The sequence below is a fragment of the Scatophagus argus genome, chromosome 4, assembly GCF_020382885.2.
Source record: "Scatophagus argus isolate fScaArg1 chromosome 4, fScaArg1.pri, whole genome shotgun sequence".
In the NCBI taxonomy this organism is placed as follows: domain Eukaryota; kingdom Metazoa; phylum Chordata; class Actinopteri; family Scatophagidae; genus Scatophagus; species Scatophagus argus.
The window spans coordinates 26,469,110-26,483,375 of NC_058496.1; the positions used below are offsets into that span (position 1 = coordinate 26,469,110).

Sequence of the window (14,266 nt, forward strand, 5' to 3'; positions counted from 1 at the left end):
GTATAGAAAATGGATGGATGGATTTGCAGGTTGTTAAAAATAAAACAGTGAGCTGAATTGTAGAGCTGAGATAAACTCCAGAACAAGGTGGTAATGTCTGTGTGGTCATCATTACAAGTGACCCCTTTCACATTATATAGAAAAATGATTAGAGCTGCTTTCCAAAATCCCTAAAAATCTAAAAAAAGTAGAATTCTGCTTACTCTGGTTTGGTTTAGTTTAGTTGGGTAGGTGTAACATGACTGATGCACAGCCTTGTTTTGGCTGACTTTCTGTGCTGCAGTTGCAGCCAAAGCAACTGAAATGACGCTAGCCTTGGGCCTTTTTTACACTGGACCTGTCATCTACAGTAATTACATAAGGTGTGAAGCCAGGTTGATTGTTTGCCTAAGCAATCTGTTAGCCATTTAGCAAGGTCACAATTGTAAGGTTGTCAGAGTCCAGCTTAAATGTTACACAAGAAAAGGGACAAGTCACCTAGGAGTTTAATTATTTTTAAAATTGATATTAGTGCTGAATATTTCTTAACTACTTAGTAAAAACTCACTTCTACTTATCTCTAAATTCCGAAATTGTATTTTGCTGTCTTATGGCAACGGCAACAATTTCAACTGTAATGTTTTATGTTGCAGTGTATTGTCATATCATATTACCTTGAAGACTGAAGTCTGGTGTTATTCTGTATTTCTCAAATTGTCAGCAATCAGGGTCCCCAAAAATGTCCAGCTGTTTTGAGATATCAAAGAGTGTTTTTTAAAATGAAACTTTTTATTTGTGACCAGCTTAAGAAACTGTGATTTATTGACAGTGGAAAAAAAAAGCATAATGTTTCAAGAACTTCCTGCATCATTGAAAATGCATTGAAAATGTGCGACTGTCAGCTAAGGTTTTTCCGGCTGTTTTCATGATCTCTAATTTAATTACACTTGTTAGTCTGCTTTTGTATCTGTGTTTCTAGCTGTGTGACATCCTTATAGCTCTAGCTCTGTTCAGGGATCACTGTTTAACTTGGCTTAATGAACAAATGGAGACTAGACGGCCTCCAGTCATGCCAGCAGGCCTGTGAGGCTGTATTATGTTTATCATTTGTTCTAAACACAAAATACAGCTGAGACTGATGGGAATGTCAGTTTTGCATCTAGCTATATTATTGGAGAAATTACCATAATGTCTAGATGATGGTGCTAGATGTAAAGTGGTTATCCAGAACAAAACATTAATATCTACACCAGATTTCATGCCACTCCATCATCTTAAATTACAAAAACATAGAAATTAATTGAAAATACATATTACATAATAATACATAATAGAGTTCCTTGTGATGTACAAGGGAAATGAAGTAGCCTAATAAACATATTTCCTGTTTTTCAAGATATCTAGGAATCTGTGTCAAGGGAGACAAACTCTATCCAATTTTAGAGGTGAGTCCTACTCTTTTTTTTTTTCTTCTAGAAATGTCATCGTTACACTGTATGCTCACAGGCTGACTTTGTTCTGAGTGTGGAAAACACAACAGATGACCCTAATATGACCTGAAAATGCATGTATGTCATGGTGAGCAGTTTGAGTCAGACGCTATTGTGCAACCAGGCTTGGGTCATTGCTTCAAAATAACAGACTGTATATGAGAGGAATTTATGTTTTAACTTAATTTAAAATTTTTATATTGTCCACTTGTATCAACTTCATATTAGTATATTAATCGAACAAATGCATTACTTGTTTACTGCTAAATTTCAGTGAAATTATTATTTTGTTTTGGCAATGTGTATAGTCTGGCATATGTTGCCTGTTTCAGTATGTAAATGGTGGCTGTCTGGAGGAGCTTCTGGCCAGGAAAGACATTCCCCTGTCCTGGAGAGAGAAGGTGGACCTGGCTTGTGATATAAGCAGAGGAATGATCTACCTGCACTACAAGAACATTTACCACAGAGACCTCAACTCAAAAGTAAGACCCTCAGTTTCTGTCCTGTTATTTAATAGTCCAGAGTCCCTGCTGTGATTATTGCAGTGATACTCCAAGTTTCATATCATCTGAGCTCTGCTGAGGTAGAGCTTATCTGAAGGTTGTTGGTTCAATCCCCAGCTCTTCCGGTCTGCATGACCTTGAGCAATACACTGAACCCCAAATTGCTCCCAATGCTGCACCATCGGTGTGTGAATGTGAATGGTTAGATCATGGCCTCTGATGGATAGCTGCCTCTGCTGTCAGTGTATGAATGTGTGTGTGAATGGGTGAATGCAACAGTAAAAGTGCTTTGTAGTGGTCAGTATGACTAGAAAAGTGCTATATAACTACAGTCTACTTAGCATTCATAGCTGCTATCATGACTACACTATGTAGACAAAAGCATCCAGAGACAACTCTTCATAGGGTTGTTATTCAGGGGTTGGCCTTGGCCAGGGGTCGGCAACCCGCAGCTCCGGAGCCGCATGTGGCTCTTTCATCCATCTTCTATGGCTCCCATGGCTAAGAGAGGGCGATATTTTGGGGAAAAAAATAAATACATAAATAATGGACACTTAATTTAAATTGATTTCATTATATTTACTCAGTTTGTTTCATTGTAATAGTTATTTCTTTGGAGATTGAGGTGCTCTTGTGACATCAACGTAAAACTTGTTTTAATATTTTGTCAATCGTACACGATTTTGTCACATCCTGTTTACGACACCTGTTGCCGCCAAGAAAGTGACTTATTTTGGCAGTAAGCTAGCAATGGACAAATCTAAGAAGAGAAAACTTTCAGATGAAAATAGATTGTTTAATACCTCATGCACAGATTAGTTTGCTTTTACTGCTGACAAAACTGGTTTACCGGGATGCTTAATATGGTGGTGGTGGTGGTGAGAAATTAGCAATCATTTTTTAATTTTATTTTATGTATATTTTAGGGCTGTGCAATTTAATAATAATAATTAATTAACTATTAACTATTGCGCTGTCATTTTTAATATAATAATTATTTTAAAGTCTGTTGCTCACTAGTTATCTAACCGTTGCTCACTTGCTCACTAAAAAACTGAGCTAATGCGCGATAATATAAAAAATAATAATTGTCGGCGTTAATTAATTAATGTGTTGACTTGCCACAGCCCTGATATATTTTTATATTGTTATATCTGAAAATAAATGTATAAGTGCCAGTGACTTTTTCTCTCAAAGTACGGAAGAATTAGGTGTTTAACGTTGTTAAAAATGGTCATTTTCCATTTAAAGTTTATTAATTTCATAAAAGTAACACATTATAGTTCTTATATATAAAGCATAAGTTTAAGGAAACTATATGTGGTGTTACTTTCAGTTTAGTGGCCAAATAGGTTTTGTGGCTCCGAGTGGGTTTTAATTTGGTGGGAGACGGGCCAAATGGCTCTTTTCATGCTAAAGGTTGCTGACCCCTGGGCTAGGCCCTTTACTTCGAGTGAAGGGAAATCTTAATGCTACAACATACCAAGACATTTTCGACAAGCCTATGCTGCCAACTTTGTGGCCACAATTTGGGGAAGGCTTTTTTGTATTCCAGAATGACTGTGCGCCAGGGCACAAATCAAGGTCCATAAGGTATGGAAGAACTTGACTGGCCCACACAGAGCCCTGACCTCCGCCCCACTGAACATCTTTGGGATGAACTGGAACAGAGATTGTGAGCCAGGTCTTTTCGTCCAAAATTAGTGCCTGACCAAACAAATACTCTATTGCATGAATGAATTAATCATATGTTCACAACGCAATGTTCTGCAAAGAAACCTTGGGTTCTGGTAATCATGTGGAATGCCTGTGTTGACAGGTACCTGACCATGCAGAGCTCTACTAGTGATCATAAGAACTTCAAATTTGATCGGTAGCCAGTAAAGAGCAGTCAAAATCAGTATCACGGAATCTTTTGGATGACTTGTCAACAGTTTAGCAGCAGCATTTTGGATCACTTGTAAACATTCTACTAATCTGCCATGTGTTAATCTACCATCTTCCATTTACTTTTTATGGTGTTCAGGCAGAAATTTAAAACTGACAATTTAGCTATGTTACGAGGTTAAAATAAGACATTATAAGATATTATTGCATACCATCTGCATAGCAGTGATAGGAGATACACTATGTAGACAAAAGAATACAGACACAACTCTTTATGGGGCTGTTTTTCAGGGATTAGTGTAATGGTCAGCCCCATTACTTGTGTTACCTGTCCAAAGGGGAGCATATACAAGGCAACAGAACAGAACCAGTCACTGAACCTTGGCCAAGAAGTTGCCAACAGAAACTACAAAACTCCTATCAGTATTGTAGGAGGAGAACCACATTTTAGTTGACCCAGAGTCACCCACCTACTGCCTAAGTCTGTCAGCCAGTATATTGTAGTCCACACTATCAAATGATACACAGAGATCCAACAGCACCAACAGCAAACATTGTCTTGCATCAGTTTTCATCATGACATCATTAGAGAACCAGAGATGTGGCGTCTCTGTTTAGGGAGACTTGTGGAAGCCAGATTGAAACCTGTCAAAGTCATTATGCTCATGTGTCGTGCATTGGTTGCTGAGCTACTCAGCAACCAAATTTTCTTTGTCTTTAATTTAGGACTGAAGAAGGATCAAGATTAGATTTTTTAAAGATGTGGTTGAATAGTAGCTTGTTTGAACTGAACAGGGACGTGACCAAATACTAGATTACGGAGAGCACCGTAGGACCAATGGAGCCAATTACATCTTTGAACAGGGATCTTGGTAAGATTTCAAGGGGTCAGAGAAAGTTTTCATGTGATTAACAAGTAAGTGAAGTGTTGTGGAAAACTCTCCAGAATTCTATCCTGATAGAAGGTAGGGGAAGGAGAATGTTTGATCTAATGATCTAATGCTGAGTGGATGGTGTGGATGATGCTACACCTGTCTCAAATGAGACAAGGAGGCCAGGACATAATTGTTGCTACCTGAATTATTTGTACACTCATAAAAGTTCATCATTTCATTATTTCTTTCAAAGTAAAAGAATCAACAGTAAAAACTACAGTTACTTGCTAATCAGTAATCCTGCTACAATCACACCATGAAGACATAAGAACACTAAGCAATTCAGAGAAAACCTTTTGAGCAGACTAGTTGTTATGATTGCCTGACAACAAACAGTGCACATCATCCTAAACACACCATTCCCATCGTGAAGCATGGTTGTGGCAGTATGAGGGCTTGTAAAGGTAGAGCAAAATATAGGGAAATCCTGGAGGACAATCTGATGTAGTCTGCAAGAGAACTACAACTTGGGAGAGGATTTATTTTCCTGCAAGACAGTGACCCAAAGCATACAGCAAAAGCTACACAGAAATGGTTTAAAGACAACAAAGTGAATATTGTGTTATGTTCAGCAGTGCTATATTCCGCAGTGTTTAACAAAATATATTCATATTCAAACCTAAACAAAAAGAAGCACACACAGTCAGTTAGATACAAAGCGTACAGCAGGTAAAATAAATATTGAACACGTCAGCATTTTTCTCAGTAAATATATTGCTAAAGGTGCTACTGACATGGCATTTTGACCAGATGTCAGTAACGGCCCATGTATTCCACACATGCAAGAAATTAAACCATAGATGTCCATAAATTATGTGTAATAATGTGAAATGACACACACAAGTTCAATTCAATTCAATTTAATTGAATCAAATTAATATCATCTGGTTCAGTCCCAGCTGATGGCCTATAAAAAGATGTCTCATTACCAAGGTGTCACACAAGAAACATCACATGATGGGTAAAAGTATAGAGCTCTCTCAAGATTTTTGTAACCTTATTGTTGCAAAACATACTGATGGCATTGGTTAGAGAAGGATTTCTAAACTGTGGAATGTGCAGTGAGCACTATCGACCATAATCTGTAAGTGGAAAAAATATAATTTCAAAAATCAAAAGTCTTTATTGTCATTATGCAAAGATAACGAAATTTTGTAGAGCTTTCCGGCTTAAAGGCACACAAATAACACAAATACTGAAAAATGAACACTTAAGAAAATATAAAAAATATGAAACACAAAGTATAGTAAATAAAGTGCACTTAGTGCCAGTCTATGGAATGCTGAGAGTGTTTCATTGTGTGTGTGTGAGAGAAGGTGTGTGTATGTAAACCACCATAAAGCGGCCACGACCAGGTGCTCCTTTGAATTATCAGACAAGCACAGGCACAGGCTTATCATTTAGACAAGCCTGTGAATTACTGTAGGAATGTAGTCTGGTCAGATGAGACCAAAATTGAACTCTTTGGATGTCATGATACACACCATGTTGGGAGGTCAAATGGCGCTGCACATCACCCCAAACACAAGATACCAACAGTGAAGGTTGGAGGTGGGAACATCATGGTGTGGGGCTGTTTTTCACCATACGGCACTGGCAAACTTCATATAACTGAAGGAAGGATGAATGGAAAAATGTACCGAGACAGTCTTGATAAAAATCTGCTGCCATCTACCAGGATGATGAAGATGAAACGAGGGCAGACATTTCAGCAAGACAGTGATCCCAAACACAGCCAAGAAAACCCTCAATTGTTGTCAGAGAAGGAAAATAAAGCTGCTGGAACGGCCCAGCCAATCACCTGACTTGAATCCAATAGAAAATCAATGGAAAGAACCAAAAATCAGAGTTCATAGACAAGGCCCACGGAACCCTCAAAATTTGAAGACTGTTAGTGTGGAAGAATGAGCCAAAATCACACCTGAGCGATGTATGCGACTAGTTTCTCCACACAGGAGGCATCTTGAAGCTGTCATTACCAACAAGTTTTTTTTGGTTGTTTTTTATTGTAATTATTGTTTTGGGCTTTTTGCCTTTTATTCATCCAGAACAGCTGAAGATATGACAGGAAAGCAGAGCAGAGAGAGAGGATAACACACAGCAAGTCTTAAATGGGTCACACACCCTACCAGCTGAGCTACAGGGGCATCCTTGTACAACGCATTAAATAAACTTCAGTAAACGTGTTCAATATTTTTTTCTCCGTGTCATTCCATTTTATTACACATAGACATGCACATACACTTAATTTATGGACATCAATGGTTTGAGTTCTTTGCATGTGTGGAGAAATTCTCATGTCAATAGCATCTGTGGAAATATATTTACTGAGAAAAATGATGATGTGTTCAATACTTGGGCATCAGTGTAAAATATGAAATAAAATGCAATAAAATATTAAATAAAATGCAGAATAATTGCACATTCTATAGTAGTGTTTTGCACATGCATTTTCATCGATCATAGATAAATAATAAAGCCCATCGTCTTGAAGACCAGTGGAACGACGTCACTCACATGACCTTGTCCTCCATCTTTGACCGCTGTCTCCTTCTGCACACACACACACACACACACACACACACACACACACACAGACACACACACACGCACCCGAGTGCTTTGCTGTAGTAGTATCATTGCTTGTGTTTGTTACTTTAGCTGTAGTCCAGGACAGATTTTTTATTAATTGGAAGTAGTGTTGATTGTAAATTAATATAAATTTTATTAATAAATTCTGTTAGAGCTTAACTCGTTGTTTTTTGTGACTATTTGCATATTGGTGTGGCACCTGCTGGATTTTAACAGCTAGTGTTCGGATTCCACCCTTCACTGTTCACTTGATTAGTGTTATTATCTCTCAGATATTGACACTTCTTAGTATACACCAGATTGAGACTGCCCTTCCAGTTTGGTTATTGGTCTCTGGCAACAGGATGGTCCTCCCTAATCAATAGTATTTGTTAATAATTACTTATGCACAATAATCTGCAATTGACAGTTTGGAATAATTAATTTTGATTTTGTTTGGAAAGAGAGTTCACTTGCTAAGTGTATATGGTTGTGGGCTGTGGATTTGTGGATTTGCCTTGGTGTGTTGTGCTATTTAGAGGTTATTGTTGAAGAGAAGTTACATGCCATCTTCGAGTCAGGGATCCTAATTTACACCAGCAGTTAACGACTCACAAGAGAGCTGAACTGCTTCAGTAGCATCCAGCTGGGATAGGTTGCACTAAAATATTTATCATAACACTTACAGTCTGTAGTGTTACCCAGTAAGCCACGGGTTGGTGGCTCACCTTAGGAAAACATGGATGTAGTCACTGTCCCACTCCACCTCTCTCCAAGAAAGAGGTCTAAACGACTGCCACGGTGCTTTATAGGAACTCTCACACTACGCCAACAATCCGGTTAGAAAGCCAGCGCACACCATCCAGCAAGTGGTGGGTGAAATATTCCTGATCTGTCATTGCAGGGCCCAACTGCAAGCTGTAGAACATCAAGCACACATTGCCCAGCTGCAGAGAGAAAACCAGCCTGAGTACAGGCTGAATTGCTGCATACCCACAAGGACCTTGCAGTCCCACATGCAGATGTTCCCTCTGCCCAACGAGAAGCAGTGTATAGCTATGGAATAGACCAAAGTGGTCAGACAGACACAGCTGTTGCCCTGGCAACTCAGGAAGTGTGTGACATGCCTGGCCTAGAGCAGGTCTTCCCCTCAGGTTCAGACTGGCAACACCACCTCCTAGAGGATCCACACAACAGGCACGGATTGTCTCGGCCGAGTCGGCATCCTCAAGCTTTCGTAAGTGAAACAGCCCTGTCACAGAGGGTGAAAATCCTTCAACCAAGAGAGCAGTCTGCTCCCCATCCTCATCACACACTAGATTCTGAGCTGCCTCTCGTGGCACAATCTCTAACTTTACAGGTTGAGGTGAGCACGTGTTGCTCCCATCTGCCTGCTTGTGGGATATAAACATCCCCTCAGTCATGTACAGTTCACCATAAGTGGTAAGACTATTGCCTTGGTCAAAGCAGTGCAGACGACCTCAGGTTCCTTTTAGCCCACGAGCTATATGCTTCATGACACTCACACTTCTGTGTTGGTCAAATTCCATCCCTACAGCCAAAAACAAGAAAATGTTCTCATCACTGTGGTGACCTGAGAAACTCTGGAAGTTTGGACTATCAACGGTCACATCAGCCTCAAGGCTTGCGCATTTGAAAGGCTGGAGTCCCTTGCAAGAGACATAGAGGGCTTTGATCCATGTAACCATGATTCAAACATTGACTATTACCTGTGACAGACTGACCACTGTCTCCTTGATCTCCCATACGCCTCAGCATGTGAGAATCTTAAGCTGATCTGGAAGAACAAAGCCAAAGTGTCAATGTCTTCATGGAAACACCCCGGGACCTGATATCACTACTCATCACCATGCCAGGTGCCTAGGAAAGATTACTCCTTGTACACAGCTCAAGTGTCCACCACCCTGGGTGCCTTTTATAAATAAATTCTGCTTATAGCTTAACCGGTCATTATTTGTGATTTTTTGCATATTGGTGCAATGGCGGATTTAGGTATGAGCGAGATGGGCAGTCGCCCAGTGTGGTATATTGTTGGGGGCGGCACGGGCGGTTGGAAAACAAAGAAACAAAATAAGATCATATTTATGTGATCGGTTTTCTATTGCTCATCTGCACGCCACGTCCCGTATGCTGTGTGTGTTGGAGTGGGCGCCCTTCTAGTTTGTGATCTGCAGACTTGTTTGATGGGAAGATAATCTCAGTCATAGATGTAGTGGGAGATATGGAAGGGGGCAGTCCAGGGCCAGGTTGACTTCAGGATTATCTATCAAATAGAGGACCTCTATATTATATATTCAAAATCACAGCACGAAATGCTGCCAAGTAAACCAAAATTTGATTCATTCATAATAATGTAAATAATCGCCCATAGTTTCACAGACAGAAATTCTTGCTTTTTGTTAAATTGTTAAGTAGGCCTATAGTACATAAACAGTGTTTGCACCAGAGTGAATTGGTTCAGTCCTGACTCCTGATTGACAGTGCTGTGGGAGTGGGTAATGTATTGATTCTCGAGTGCCAAATTTACACCATGGAAAGGAAAAGGTCAAAACCGCCAGGTGCCCAGTTTAGAAAAAAGAAAAGAGAAAGCAAAAGTGCAAAAGGTAGATAAAGTTATGCTTTTATGTCATCTATTTATGAGTATGATGATGATATGCATGTAAATGAAATAGGCTTTAACTCTGATGTATGTTAGTCTGTGGCTATGTTGCTTACTCGCTTGCTATGCTCTTAAGACAACTCTTTTCCATTGTCAGACCAACTAACAGCTAACACTGAATATAATTTCATGCTGTTTTATGATGATAATGTGTGTAGCCTGCAACAAAACTTTTACAACACAACAATTCAATTCAGTTCAATTCAATTTATTGATATAGCACCAATAACAGCAACACTTAGAACATGACACGTTCTAATTAGAGCAGGTCTAGACCAAACTCTTTCAATTTCAAGTCTCAACACATTATTGATTTTTTAACTTCAGACCTGACACCAAAATAAATGTTTTCCATTCTACTGATTAGGCTATGCTATTGATTAAGCTAACTGACTAGGTGTATACATTATACAGATATTTTGTATCTTTTGTGACAAATGAGTATCTTGGGGTGTGTAATGCCTAGTATCAGCCATTATTAGGAGGTTGTATTGCTCCTATTGTATATTAAAAATTCTATGTTTACTTGCAATATAGGCCATATAGATAGACAAATTCCATCCTATGCCAAAACAAACTCTTGTATGTGTAAACATGTTAAAATAAATCTGATTGTGAAAGTTTGATATTGTGCATAATGACATGTATATTTAACTGTGCCACAATCAATGAATAGGGGAATGGCAGTGGAAGAGCAGTGAGGAAAAACACATGCAGCTCTTTTGTTCACTCACTGTATTGAGTGATAATAACTTATTAACTTAAACTTATTTGAGTTTAACCATAAACACACTCAGTGAACTCAATATCAGTAACAAAGATACCATAAGTAATATGATTTTTTTAACTCAAATTTTTTTTAACTTAACTCTAAAATATTTAAATCAATTTGAACTAATTTATTACGTGACCAGTGACTTATGAAATGTGTTTCTAGATTATTAAATTATTTCCATTGCCGCATGAACTATTCAGAAGCAAAATTAACATTTTTATCTTACCATAGAAACATTAATCTAACAGTAGTTAGCTTAAATGAAAAGACCGACAAGGTTAACAGTCCAATATGGCCGCGCCGCCATGCGCTGTTCGGCTTACACATCGTCTCAATCTACAGAAAACTCTTTCAATAATAAACCAGTACAAATTATTATTCCTTTCTGCTAACATCACGGTGGCACGGAGTAAACTATTACTACCATATTTCTTAGAGTTTAGATTGCTTATTGTACGGTAATTACCTTAAATAGTGGAATGGTAGTGGAACAGGAGTGAGGAAAATCACACGCAGCTCTTTCGTTCACTCGCCCTGAGGCATTACCAACAGATCACTGAGCAATCAATCTACTCATATGACGCTCTGCATCAGACATCTTTGTTCGTCTACACTAACAATGAACAATGCTGGCACACACTCGCAATTAATAATGAAATTAAATATGATGAACAAATATCACTAGCAGTAACAAAGAAGAATCGACGATTTCCTCTGGGAATGAATAATAATCTAAGATGAATTACTTTTGTCCATTTGCTTGTCTGGTCACACAACAACCCGTCACACATACTATTTAAGATTTCATATTATAGGTAATCATTTTGATTTTATTATTGTTATTATTACATTGCAAATACAATTTTGTGAATAATTTACATTATTATTTTGTGAATAATGTGTAAACCAATGCCCGAGTGATACTGTTTAGAAATGCCTGTTGCAGAATCGTCACCAAATCCTGCTGCTGAGCAGGAGTCTCTGTCCCTAATGACTGGCCCTCAGTTCTGGCTGACAGAACTCAGACAGAATAGGTTTGTAGAGAGCAAGTGAGGTACCACCCAGCTTTATTTTCCCTCGGAAGGACAGTGATGGACAAAGTTGCCACCATTGTTATTTCATGAGACATTAGCGAGCAGTTAAAAAATAGGTTGTTGCATTCTGAAATAAACAACAGAATCCTCTGCTTCTGTTGCAAAGTGTTTTCTGCACGAGAGCAGTCCAAACACCAACACTGCGTGAAAATATGGAAAGAATTGGCTGTGAAGATGAAAACAGGGGAAGCAACTGATAAACAGGAGATGGCACTTCAGGATGCTGAGAGGCAAAGATGGAGAGTGGTGCTGACATGACTAACTGCTGTTCTGCAGTCTCTGGCAATTAGAAATTTAGCACTTAGGGGACGCACGGAAACTCTGTACACACCCTCTAATGGTAGTTAAAAGAGGTTGAACTGATGGCACAGTTAGACCCAATCACGAAAGAGCACCTTGACCATGTCCAGAAAGAGACCCAAAGTCACACCAGCTACCTTGGTCAACAAACGCAAAATAAACTCATTGATTTGTTGAGCAGTAATGCTCAGTGGTGCTTTGTCTTTGTTTTTGTTTTTATGCCTGTGGGAAGCTTGTTCAGCTAAGGTGCCAAACGGGCTAGAATCACCACTGTGTCGGTGAGGCAACTGCTGGATTCTGACAACTAGTCCTCAGATTCAACCCTTCACTGTTCACTTGATTAGCGTTAATATATCTTAAATATTGACACTTCTCAGTGAGCAGCAGATTTCCAGTTTGGTTTTCCAGTTTGCTTATTGGTCCCTGCAACAGGGACAAGGATTATCTTTGATAATCATTAATATTCTGCTAATGACCAAATCTGCTCCTACCTGTGCACAACAAAATTTAATAAAAGGATATGGAGATGACCATGAAGTTGCTGTGCATATGTCCAGTACTTCCATCCCAGCAAGGAGAGCTGTGGAAGAGGACAAGGCTCTGTTAGAGTAAGCAGACTATTTTTTTGGCACTGGGAAGTAACAAGATTAATAATCTTCATTCACCTCACCTGGTGGGACCTCAGAAATTGCTCTTTTTTACAGGAGCCCTTACACCTCTGTTGTCAAATTCATTTCGGTTCAGTTTATTTATGTAGCACCAATTCACAACAAATGTTATCTTATGGCATTTTCCAATTAGAACATGTCCAGACCATACTCTTTAATTAAACTTTGTAATACGGAGAGCCCAACATTTCCACATGAACAAGCACTTGGCAACAGTGGTGAGGAAAAACTGTCTTTTAGAAGGCAATCTTGATCTTGGAGCAGACGACTCTAGGTGGGCGGCCCAACCGGTCAAGGCAGATGGCAACTATAGATAAGTGTTATTTAATGTAAATCCCTCTTGAATATAATTTGTTCCTCAAATTTCCCATTTTTCCTTACTGTAGTCATAAAAGAGTTTTGAGTTTTGGAGACAAAATTTTGTATTGATAATAGACAGATAAATATTTTTTTTCAATTTTGCATGAATTTTATTATTCAGTTCAATTTCAATTTATTTATTTATATAGCACCAAATTTCCAGTGCTGTGAGCGCCACTTCCATTTTATTTTGGTGGAAGCAGACACAATAAAAAATAAACAAACAAATGCACTAAAACAGAACACGATGAAACAAAAATCCTTTTACATTTTCTGAGCAGCTTTGGACAACATTATTAAGTGACGTTAAGGGTATTGTTTCCAAATCAAGAATGAAGTTTTCACATATCAATTCAATTTATTTTTTTATATAGCACCTTATACACCCAGAGCCTGCCAGACAGTGGCAAGGAAAAACTCCCTTTTAACAGGAAGAAACCTTGAGCAGGACCCGGCTTGCAAGGGAGAACTATCCTGCTGATAGTCGATATTATTATGATATATTTATATAATATAAATATTCAATCTCTTTTAGCTCTGTTTTTGGTCTCTACCAACTGCTGATGAAAAATATCCTTTCTCTATCCTTTCCGGTCTCTGTGTTTGTCTGATATTTGTTGTTGAGCATGTAGTGAACGTTGTATTTTGAGATCTTTTTCATTTAAAAAAATGATGCAAATTACGCCATAAGAGTGGTGAGAATAAACCAAAAGCATCGTAAAGTTAAACAATGAGCTGTAACTTAATATAAACCTGCGTAAAGCTGTGGGAAGGTATATACTGGCTAATAATTTGCTGTAGGTTCATTGCTACCAGAGACGCTTTCACATTGTCTCATTGTTTTCACTTTGTCAAGTGACATATAGTTATTAGGAAAATAATGATTAAAAAATTATTTTAGTGGAAAGATAATATAGATCTTTCCTCTAAAATAATTTTTTATTTTCATCTTCTGTTGTTGCAAAAAAACTGTTGCAAAACTATGATTTTAATAAAAGGGGTCACATAAACAAGGGGTCACATA

At 38.4% G+C, this 14,266-nt stretch overlaps 1 protein-coding gene across 3 annotated transcripts in view; it reads left to right on the plus strand.

Annotated features, from left to right (window-relative positions):
* zgc:162952 (PKc_LIMK_like_unk domain-containing protein) overlaps positions 1-14,266 on the plus strand; it is a 45,058-nt gene that overhangs the window by 16,221 nt on the left and 14,571 nt on the right. For all 3 annotated transcript variants that reach the window (XM_046386070.1, XM_046386068.1, XM_046386069.1), the window contains exons 4-5: positions 1,376-1,424; positions 1,802-1,951. In XM_046386070.1, coding sequence (XP_046242026.1) covers positions 1,376-1,424; positions 1,802-1,951 — 199 coding nt within the window. The remainder of the gene's footprint in view (positions 1-1,375; positions 1,425-1,801; positions 1,952-14,266) is intronic.